A 12,271-nucleotide genomic window follows, 5' to 3' on the forward strand; every position below is an offset into this window, starting at 1 on the left:
AACTGGTTAAATATTGAGACTGGTTCAAAATTAGCGGTCGAACTGGGGAAGGTGGTACAAATATATCATGGAGGAATAGAGAGAGTAATAGGCTTACGTCATCATCAACTGCCTAGACTCACCATTCATTATTCAAGTGTGAATGGAAAATAAATCAAAAAGACCAGAAATGCAAATGTGTAAATAACGTTCAAGGTCGTACCAATTAGGAATGTTGTTCTAACACTTTGGAAATTATAGTTTCGACCATTTGTATACCAATATATAATATTTAATAAATATTTAGCTGAATTTTGTAAGTTCACTTAATGGTACATTTTTTTTAAAACAAAGCTGAACATTAACATATTCGTACACTTTTGGAAACACTTACATGTCCGTAGATGAATGGTTATATTGAACATCTTCCGGTTTAGCGGTTATCAATCATTTGGCTGAAGAGATGGTAAGATTCTAATAGGGCGGCCCTTAAGGCCTACACCACTGCGACCCATTTGGATCTATTGTGGCTCCCCCACTCTAGAGCTCGCCCTACAGACCCGTCCGTTTAATCAGACTCTTAATTCTAGAGAGCGACTCTTGGGTAAAGCTCTCAAGGCCTTGGTTTTTCCTCCCCGAGGAGTAACATCCTTAGCCAGGAGTGAGGTGTTCAGTGTGATTTCCAGGTAATTGGGGTGCGAAACATGTCCCCGTCTTTGAGGGAGGATTTTTGCAGCCATGAAGAGGTTTATGCCTGGCTCCTTTAACTATGATATTTGGCACCATCTGTTACCAGCCCTTGTTAAAACATTCCCAAATCTTCCTGTAATTTTGGGGCAATATTTGGGGAAGAGCTTTTCGGTGATGGGTACATGGAACCCTAAAGAGTTTTTATTTTTAATTTTTAGAAAGCCTTCATCAAAGCATGCACTGCAATCCCGTATAAAACGCCCCTAGAGACAAAGAAGTCAATAAATAACACACACAGAAGAAGTCGTACTGAAATTAAGTTTCAAAAGCCTCCCATATTAATATGATATCGCGTGACCAACTAACCATTTACAGTAACATTTACAGGAAAAGAAATTACAGTAATCCACGATTAAAACAATTCAATACAAAAGAAAATGGTGTTTAAGCAATCCATTTCAAATGTTAGCTACTTTATGACCTCTGTACCTTACTAAACCTATCAATGTATTAATAAAATAACATCATTGCAGTTGGGGGGAAAAAAAATGATTGGCAAAGTAATTTGAACATGTGGTTGAAGGATGATTGAAGAAATAGACTGATGATTACCACACAGTCCGTTACATTACCTCGGCTGCATAATAATTCTTCTTAAGACTGAACACCCCCTCCTCCTCACACACACAGTGTAATTTAAGTTCACTTCCTTTTTTTTACATTTCTTGTGAGTTTACAATCGACGGTAAATAATAATTACCCATTTTTACTGTCGGTAATGTCCGGTTTTTTCTTCTTCTTCTGCATTCAATCTTTTTTTCTTTTTAATAAAGTTTTCCCAACTCTTGTCACGTTTTAAGCGTTTCTTATTTTATTACTTTCGACATAAATTAAAAGGTTTTATTTTTATTTTTTGTCTGGGTGCACAATAAATGTTAAGTTTAAATCTTATACGGTCTGAATATAAGACGATTATCGATTAACTCGAAACAAGATTTATTTTTGCAATGGTACTAAATTTTTTGATATATTATATTCTGTACACAATCTAAGTATGAAAAATTGCATTTTGTGTAGATATAAATATCTCTAAAAGATATATTCTGCAGGAAGCTTAACTGCAGTTATCTTCCGACAAAGACGACATCCGAAAGATGCAGTCATAGAAATGATGACCAAAAATATTAGTTTCCTCAATGATTCTACATTTTTCGCGAGTCTTCCCAGCCCTAATTTTCTTCAAACATCGCGATTATACTCTGTCTAACTTGGCGCCACGGTAGTTGAACGGATAGAGGCGAGATCTGTAAAGCTAATATGTATTTGGGCACTGGGTTCGATTCCCGGTCTAGGGCCTTGGATTTTATTTAAATGGTTAATATGAGAAATTTATAGTAAAGTATGTTAGGCGGTTATAGGCTAGACCTGCAAAGCTAAGATGTATTGCTGGTTAGTGGGTTCGATTCCTGATCTTAGGCCTTGGATTTTATTTAAATGGTTAATATGAGTTTATAGTAAAGTATGTTGGGCGGTTATAGGCTAGACCCGCAAAGCTAAGATGTATTGCTGGTTAGTGGGTTCGATTCCTGATCTTAGGCCTTGGATTTTATTTAAATGGTTAATATGAGTTTATAGTAAAGTATGTTAGGCGGTTATAGGCTAGACCCGAAGAGCTAAGATGTATTGTTGGTTTAGTGGGTTCGATTCCTGATCTTAGGGCTTGGATTTTATTTAATGTTTAATATGAGAAATTTACAGTAAAGTATGTTAGGAGGTTATAGGCTAGGCCCGCAATGCTAAGATGTATTGCTGGTTAGTGGGTTCGATTCCTGAACTTAGGCCTCGGATTTTATTTAAATGGTTAATATGAGAAATTTATAGTAAAGTATGTTAGGCGGTTATAGGCTAGACCCGCAAAGCTGAGATGTATTGTTGGTTTAGTAGGTTCGATTCCTGATCTTAGGCCTTGGATTTTATTTAAATGGTTAATATGAGAAATTTATAGTAAAGTATGTTAGGCGGTTATAGACTAGACCCGCAAAGCTAAGATGTATTGTTGGTTTAGTGGGTTCGATTCCCCAGGTCTAGGATTTTATTTAATGGTTCTACGTGATAAATTTGTAGTTAAGTATTTCTGCCAGTCGCTTCCGTCCACGTCGCCTAATTTGGGGTAGTTGGGACAATAAGCCCACCTAATAAAAGAAAAGCATTACTACATTACTAAAGCATAGAAAGCATGTTCATAGGCTCACCCATATGTGGCACCCTGAGTTCTAAACCGAACTTTCTGCTTTATGGAGGACTTCCTTTGTAAAATTGGATTTGTTTTTCTAGTCAATGGTAGTAATGGCATCTTCAGAGTAAACTGGCATTACACTTTCACAAAGAATAAATAAAGCAAGACAAAGTTTGTAACAATGAAACTATCAGATCAAATTGCACTACTGACTAACTAATGTGCATATAGAGTGCAAGGGTTACTTGTAAGGCACTGCTCCAACTACAAGTGAATAGAATATAGCCGTTTATCTATCACTTCCCGGATGTCGTCTGAGGTCATTGCAAAGGAAGCGAATATGCGCGCGCATCTATTATGTTACAATTGAAAATTCAAATTAACAGCTGTGTCATGTTTCATTCGTATTACTTTTATTCATTATAAAAGTAACTGAAGAAAAATATTCTTATTTTTTCTACTTAAAATTAGAAAAAGAAGTTTTGAAACCCTTAACTGCTTAGAGGAAATGCTGTCACAACTATTCGCTAATAGTATATCCGGTCAAGCCATTTGGTTCAATCCTTTTGAAACTCTTTCAATCCTAAAATCACATAAGTGGCCGAAAGGATTAAAATATTACAATAAAATAGCCCTTCTATCTAAACAGTGCCCTAAAGGGAAATTATAGTCAACCGCTGGAGACAGAACTAGTCCTATGGTAGGACATTGGCAGAGCTGTAGCGAGTTTTTGGGTTCTTCTTCTGTGGGTTGGATTGGTCTCAAAAGATTTTCGTGAATCCTAAAGAACAACATTCCAGGGTAAACCCCCATGGATCTGCCTGTCTTTCCATAAACGTTTTTGGTTTTTTGCAACTAGTAAGAACTGTGACTTATCTTTCCACATGCTTCAGATAATTATCAACCAATTATCTTTTTTGTTCTATTTAGTAAACATTGAACCGCTACAAAGCGGGAGACCGCTAGTTGTTGAATTTTGTAACGATTTGATTGTCAAATAATTCACGAAATCAGGTTGTTTATTTATTTTTTAAAGCAATCAATTCTAGTTTAAAAAAAAAAACAGTTTATAAATTAAGTTAGCTACAACAACAGAAATAGCCTACGAGCAATAAATTTAAATTATCTAACTGTGTGATGCAATAAAAATAAATGCAGCAATAAATAAATAATAAAATACGTTAACTTTATTAATTTTGTTTTTTGCTAAAAAAAAATCTAAATACATGATAGAAATTTATTTACAAATGGGTGGGAAAGATTGAGTTTTATTCGCAAATAAGTAAGAAACTTGTCTTTCCCATCTGGAGAGGGTCCCACGGAATCATGCCAAGAACAGAGCTTAAGGCAATCACGCTATCAATACGGTCGTAACAGATATTGAAAGAACTGGAACAATTTATAAAATATAGGACAATGTTTTTTTTTTTATTATTAAATAAGAAAATAAATAATTCAAACTTTATTATAAAGGCTGCCAAGGATAATAATATTACCGCTAGGTTCTCTGAGAACATTATCTACTCTAGAATATCAAATATATTTTAATTTGAAGGATGAAAATGCAGATTTCTGATCGAGAGATGAAACATGAATGCAGTAGATAAAATTAAATCAAATATTCTGAAAATATAAAGATAAAACTGAAGCTTTTTTAAGTTCAAAGATCTAACAAAGAACATTCTGTAATTCACTCACAAGATTTCCTCTAATCGCTGTTAATTATTACGTAATTAATTTAATTACGTCATTAATTTTGCTTGACAAATAGAATTTGTTCTAAAAAAGATATAATTAAGTACCTTACCTATCTATCCCTACTGACTCCACCCTCTACTTGGGGTTTCCCTGGAGAACCGAAAAAGTTACGAAGAGAGTTAGCTGGATCTGGAGCTAGTTTGGGAGGCTTCCTGTAGCAGATTCAGGGAGGCCCTATGGTGGGGAGTGGGTACCACTGAATGACGGCTCTATTTCACCTCCCGGAATCTAGAGAACCTCGGACAAGCTGCACGCACGAGAAAAAAAAACGCACTTATTTAAACAAAAAAAAATACAGATAAAATCACAGCTAATTTATTACTATCCCTAACAGAACTGAAGACAAGAAGTTTTAACATCTTCTTAAACAAAGCACAAAATCGAATGGTTTAGTTGCGTGATATAAACACATGAAGCCGTAGACAATATGGTTGAAAGAGATAAGAAGTTTCCTGCAAGACCAGAAAAGGAAACGACTTCATGTAGAAATCTGATTTTACATATACCTTATTTATATATAAATAATTGCAAGGTATTTTTTGTTTACCTATCCTCTACAACAGCAATCCTCTTCCTAGTACAGATCTGGTGTGCTACCTTGGGCTCTACATAGACAAACGACTCACGTGGTACCCACACACTAGACTTAAAAGACAAGCAATGACAAAACGTGCGAAACTGCTTTACAGACTACTTGGACGACGCTCCAAATTACCCATTGAACTCAAACGTTTAATATACAACACTATTCTTAAACCTATGCGGACTTACGGACTAGAGCTGTGGGGTTCAGCCAAACCTACAAACATACGGACTGTACAAACATTTCAGTCAAAACTCCTCCGACAGATAGCTGAGGCTCCTTTCTACGGTGACTAACCTCACTCTTCACAACGACCTCAACATTCCCTTCATAGACCAGCTCGCCAAGAGTAAAATACCAAAAATTCCATACTACTCTCTCGACTAACTCTAAACCTCTTGTATTGTCTCTCGCTTCCTCTGACATCCCTAATACTCCTCGCCGAATGAATCGCCAGTGGCCCCGCGACTTCCTTGCAGTCTGAAGACCTAAACGTCATCCTTCTCCTATAGAGAGTGCTACCGATGGGTAGCTTCTCTCCTCCTGCTCTCCTCCCGTACCAGTTCATCACTCTCTCCGTACTTATTGTATACAATGTATAGAGATTGTAAATTACAAAATAAATTTAAAAAAACAACAATTTGTATACATAAATGTAATGTTTTAGAACGGTAAAGTTGAAGTTGTGCTTTTCACGGGGTCTACAACAGATTAGTCTGCCTATAATGATGGATGACAATACTAAATCGGTACTGATGCTTACTAAGACGGATGAATGCAATTATTTACTTTAAAAAATGCCAAAAAGCCAAAAATAGTAGGGGCAAAACTACTGGCATCTACAGAATTTTAATTCTTCATAGAGGAAAGAATGGATAATAGTACAAATATAAAACAGACAAACATTCACAAACTGTACTCAATAAAGCAGAGCAGAGCGGAGTAGATAAATAGAAGTACAAGTTTACCGGTGCAAGAAGACCCTGGGCATGCAGGTAGTTTGAAAACCTCCGTCAGAGTTTAGGTTTTGGAGCAAAATGTAAACAGTGAAACACTAACTGAACTTCCGTTTTCTTGGAGTGTGAGGGTAGGGAGAGAGAGAGAGAGATGAACTTCCGTATCATAGAGTGTGTGGAGAGAGAGGGAGCGAGAGAGTGACAGAGAGAGAGCTAATGTCCCTGGAGGGTCTTAACCCACCTCCCCGCCGCTAACTCAAAACTACTCCCTCCTAACTTCCTAATGTTTACAGAGTCCGCTGTTTCCGCTAAAATACTATTGCAATAATAGCTTATTGCAACAGTGGGATTGTTCTCTTCAATATTTGATTACCATGATCTTTATCAGCATGTTAGGTACTTTTTAATCTTAGCTGTAGCTGTACATGAATAATTGCAATAGTAATAAATTGAATAAATAATATATATTCTCACCGGATATACATATTATGTTGAAATACATGAACACGAAAATATTTGTTTAAAAAAAAATCCCCAAAATTTAGGCCTCCGTGGACAGTGTTCCTTCCTCACAGGTAACAACATTACTTCACCGGACAGTGAACGCTGAGAAGCTCCAAGAAAGATAAAATCTAAGAGCAGGCTGCTGGATTCGAACCCGGGATTTTTGCGTAGGAATTCAGTTAGCTAATCCGTTCACTACTACTTTATACTATTACACGATAAGCGGGATTCGAACTGAAGATATTCTAAATTTATTTGTTATAGATATTTTAACAGGCAATAAGCCAAAATATCACAATAGAAAGATATATTGAAAGCCTAACACTCCAGTAGTGGCCTTGAAGGAATTTTTAGGAAAATGTGTTCATAATAAAAGTCGAGGAATAAGTTAAATGAAAGTCCTAGAAGCCTTTTTTTGGGGGAAAAAGCACAAAAATTAAGAAAAATCTATTCAATAAATAAAAGGCCTTCAAATCAGCTGTTTTGAACCAGAAGCTTTCAGTCGGGTCTTCTACATGAATTAGAGACAAAAATCAAATCAGATTTTTATTTTGAACACCGCTGTAGATTAAAACTGGAGAAAACAAATTACTGGAGATATTTAGATTTATCTTAGAATAGATCATTAAAAATTTCAAATTAAATTGATTGATGATTCACCTAATTGAGAATTAGCCATTATTTAAGATAAGATTCGATAAGTGTAAGGTAACACAGGTTTTTGGAAGGAGAACAGAAAAAACACCGCCTACTCTTCTCACTCGCTTAGGATACACTATTTTTGGGCATGGGGGGGGGGTGGCCCGTGCGGGCGTAATGTTCCAGAGCGTTTGAAAGTTACCACTTCAATATCCAAACGGTCCAGCAGTCCTTTCTGCAGAGTTGTAACAAACCACAGCTGAGTAGTAGCTGCTCTACTACTACTTCCCTCTTCGTCTTCCTTCTTTGGATATCCTTATATGAGCAAATAACCAGGAGGCCGTGGTTTAGTGTGTTTACAAGATGAAGTACCCCCTAAATGTTTCAACGATCAAGTCAAGAAAATTTGCGTCGGTAAATATTCCTTGATCATAATTTGTCAATCAATCTAATTTCTCTCGTAAGTTTTTTTTATTTTTCTCACCAACGTACGAGTGATTGTGGTGAGAAAGGCGTTTAAATAAATAAGATCTGTAAGTAGACGTTTTAAAATCGATTATGTAGATATTTAGAACCCTATAATTAACGTTTTTCGTTTGTTTTTTTTTCTCTCAATTTCCTTTAATTGAGTTTGCAAAAATTAATTTTACAATTAAGTATCCAATTAACGTCAAGCTACAGACAATGTCTCCTCATTTCCTCTCATCTTAAAAGAAAATCTGGATAAAAAAAAAAAAAAACTAGCTCCAAAGTTTCCAAAATTTTCTTAAAAACTAGGATCTTTTAAGTTCTATTTAATTCTTATCACTTTAGAAGCAACAATATTATCCTACTCCTCACTCAGAAGTACCCAAACTTTCGGGAAAAATAAAATGTTCCGAGTAAAAGTTATAAATTTATGTATTTCTAATCCATTACTCAAAGTGCTATTTCCGGTTTTAACTTCCGCTTATTTTTCTTAAAATTTAGACATTCAATCGTAAAATTTGATTCTTAATAATAAATATTGTGCAATACAGTACAATAAAGAGTATAATGGTACAGTCGACTCTCGATAATTCGAATTTTTCGATAATTCGAACTCAACAGCTGCTAACTTCGGTAAATCGAAAAAATGCAGTGTATTTAGATACGCTCGATAGCTCGAAATCCTTTTCTTAACAATAGGGGGAGAGAAGGCTCTATAATTCGAACGAGACCGCTTCCCCTCTTTATAATTCGAATTTTCCCTAGTAATGTTTACTTCTCATTTTCCGCTTATTGTCCATTTCCTGCGTAATGTTTCCCTCCTTCCAGCCCAGTTTAACTTTCCAGTTCTCTTTCTTAGTTTGTCACGATGGTAAGTACGTCTCCCTTACTGTGTCCCCCCCAAAAAAAATTATGGCGGCCGTGGAAAGTGGTTCGAAAAAAAGATATCGCCAAAACTCTCAATATTCCACCATCAACGCTTTCTACAATTCTAAGTCACTTAACTAAGTCAAGCCACATTGAAACAAAAACTGTTCTTCATTTTTTTAATTAGGTACATATGTACATTATTATTTATTGAAATGTAAATACATAAGTAATTTTTTTGTTCTTTTTTGTCGTTTTCATTATTTTTACTATTTTACTTGAGGCTATATAATGTCTAAAACTTAGGTAAGCTCATACGTATTTTCAATATGCGTATGTACATACATATATACATAATAAAAACTCTTAATAATTCGAATTTTTTTCCCCCTTCTTGATAATTCAAACTTCTTGATAATTCGAAATCTCGATAATTCGAATTTTTCATGTAGTCCCTTGGATTTCGATTTATCGAGAGTCGTCTGTATTTCTAATCCATTACACAAAGTGCTATTTCCGGTTTTAAGTTCCGGTTATTTTTCTTAAAATTTTCGAAATTCAATCGTAAAATTCTTAATAATAAATATTGTGCAATGCAGTACAATAAACAGTATAATGGTACTTGAGTACTTTCTGTTACCAATTTTTGACCAAAACCTTATTGAGGCATCCTCTGATGGTACTAAGCAAATTATCAATCTTGATGAGATTTTTCGTTTTTTTTTTTTAAAGAACAGTGGACTTTTCAGACTCAAAGGACCTCTCAAAACGCGTAGTTCCGGTGGAAAACGAAAAACGGAACCCTGATTAAGAGAACTAGTCCATCAAGTGACTTTTGAAGAATTATAGCAATAATTTATTTTATTCCTTTTATTCAATTGATTCACTTCTGATTCTTTTGATTTTCCATTTTCGTTCTTTATTCAACCCCCGCCTATTGAATAAGAATACACCGGAAAGGGGGGGGAGGGTAGACTCCATTTATTTCTGAGATAAACTCGGAGTTATTGATAGCGTTGTTGGCTGAGTAAAGCCGAGTAAAGAATCAAACAGGTACCTCCTTTAATAGGAAAACGATTTCTCTTCCATTCAAGTTATCGTCTGTCATTTTCTGCCGATATTTTTTCTATCTTACTATTCTTTCTTACCAAAATTGATTATATACTTAGATTTATCACGATCTTTACCGGCGTTATCTTCTAAGAAGATGTTCACGTTTAAATATCAATGTAAGTAAGATGATTAGCTTAGATATTACGTGGATGACCAGAAATGAAATAAGAATCACCAGCTGTGATCTATTTTAGCTCAAGAAACTTGTATAGAGAAGCTGTGCAGCAAGTTTGCTTCCGATTTTCATACTTAGAATGCTTCAAAACTATTAAACTTTAAACAAACAAAAAGCCGCTTAAAGTTTAATTTTCTAAAACGTACTTACAGACAAACTAATGTTTAGAAACTACGTACAACATCCGAAGTAAAACTTTATTTATAGTAATATTAAAATTTATCATTTTTGAAGAACACCCCCCACAATATCCGTTAGGTTATTAAAATAACACAAAGAAAAAAAGAAAAAAAAAAAAAAATGAAACGTGATCAGTGAAACTAATGTTCAGATAACGATTAAAAACGATAGTATAAAATATTAACTATAAATTCACGTTTCCTACAGCCTTAATGGATTGCATTTAACTGTAGCTTTATTTAGAGCTTTCAGTAATGAACACCCCCTCCAACATGACTCGAATAATAATTTGTACATAATAATATTAGAGATATCAGCTGAGTTTTTATTGATAAAGTAACCATACACTTATGGTAATTTATTTATCAAATAAATGGGTAAACTAGACATTCACGATCTAATAGTCATGTAGACAAAATAGGAAAACAATCTTAAAATCGATAATCTGCACGATCGTAACACCTAGGAGTAAAAAAAGGTAAGTATAAATAGTCTGCGAATGATTTCCTGTTACTGTGATTCTCAAGATGACGTAATCCTTCTCTTAAAAAAGAATATTTCCGGAATGTGTCCAACAATAAAACTAATTCACCTAAATAAATATAATATAGTGTTTCCCAAGTTAAAAGCAATCCCTAGGGATTTGTCCCATTGTCAAAAAGGAATTAATCTTGTTCTCTCTACTCACTCCAGCAGAGAGCAAGAACAAAGAGAATCATCCCTCAGAACTGCTGGAGAAGTTATCTGTGGATAAGGAATGAATGCGCTAAGGACGGAACCTGCTCCAGAGAGTGGAAGGCCAAGGAGGAAATCGTGTACTCTTGGAATAATTAGTTTTCCCTAGTAAACGCTGGCTTTTTGGGGGTGGGTATTTGACTCAGACAAAGTCCAAATAACTGCTAATTCATAACCAGAGGACGTCTCCAAACAGATAATTCTAGTAAAACTCATGGCCGGAATGGTGTCCGTCAATACTTTCTTCTAACCAGGGGGATAAGAGAAGATATAGAACGAAATAGTTCGAGCTTCGAGGATGGCGCTGCAAAACTGAGAAGAAAAATCTAAGAAAGCAAATATTTTTGGTGGAAAAACCAATTTTCTAAATTGAACACGATAGGAAAGCTCACACTCAAAGTAGTTTAAGGGAAAATTAACGTAATAAAGAAAAACAAAAATAATACGATACCAGTGCCGAAGTAAACTCTGATGACAAATGCGTACTCACCTGAGAACAAAACATTATAATTAATATTTTGGAAGATCCCTTACAAGTAAATATAAAACAATTATTATTATTATTCGAAAAGGTGCGCAACATCGAAGCTCCTTTGCACCTGAACTACGAGGATACTAGGAGTATATCGGAGAATAGACGGTCTAATCTACACTAACATCTAATCTAGTCGAAACTAACCTAGTGGTTGGCCTAACTCGTATTTCCTGTTAACCTAGCTAACTAATGTTGGGGTGGAGTACTCGATATTCCTCGCACCCCATAGAGATCTAGCCTAAATTTTAAAATAACCTATTTATGCAAAATTTATTTATGCACTCATACACTCATCCTATTAAGTACATTCATCCTAATAGATATATTCCTATAAATACATTGAGTGGAGTACTCTATATACGAGTACTTCATACTCATTTACAATCCTAAACCTATTTACGCAACCCATTCATACGCGCGACAGGGTGCCAATCCCGACACAGACCCACCCGTCCTAGGAAAGTAGTGGCTCCCAAGAAAGTGCAGAAAGACGTCCTGCGGAAAAAGAAGACAAATGTTTGCCACAATTAGTCTTGAACACTAAAGGCTTTTTCTTATTGCAATTTTATTTAAATTTTGAACTAATATTTAGAGTTAGATAGAATCTTATTTCTGGGATATTTGCAGTGTAAATTGTGAAAGATTTGAGGGGGGGGGATCCAATCTTGGGCTGTTGTTGAGTTCTGGGCGTCCAGCGGCAATGCCGTGGATACTGTTTTTGAGCGATATCTTCCACTAATTTGGAGTATTCTTATTGTGGCTGTACAATTCGGTATCAGTCTAAGTAACGAACTAGTGTAATACATGATGATTCTGCAGATGGTACCAGAATTGTCAGGAGGTCTGGAAGAGA

General features: G+C 35.3%; 1 protein-coding gene across 33 annotated transcripts in view; it reads right to left on the reverse strand.

Annotated features, from left to right (window-relative positions):
* The window catches only part of RapGAP1 (Rap GTPase activating protein 1), a 325,082-nt gene that overhangs the window by 276,532 nt on the left and 36,279 nt on the right, over window positions 1-12,271 (reverse strand). For 31 of the 33 annotated variants that reach the window (XM_074137152.1, XM_074137174.1, XM_074137173.1 and 28 more), the window contains exon 1: window positions 2,922-3,150. The exons of the other annotated variants lie outside the window; for them this stretch is intronic. In XM_074137152.1, coding sequence (XP_073993253.1) covers window positions 2,922-3,022 — 101 coding nt within the window. In that variant the 5' untranslated portion in view covers window positions 3,023-3,150. Of the gene's footprint in view, window positions 1-2,921; window positions 3,151-12,271 lie in introns of those variants that run through there. 33 annotated transcript variants of the gene reach the window in all.

The sequence above is a fragment of the Rhodnius prolixus genome, unplaced genomic scaffold (assembly GCF_049639745.1).
Source record: "Rhodnius prolixus isolate KJV_2025 unplaced genomic scaffold, Rpr scaffold_5, whole genome shotgun sequence".
NCBI classification, from domain to species: Eukaryota; Metazoa; Arthropoda; class Insecta; order Hemiptera; family Reduviidae; genus Rhodnius; species Rhodnius prolixus.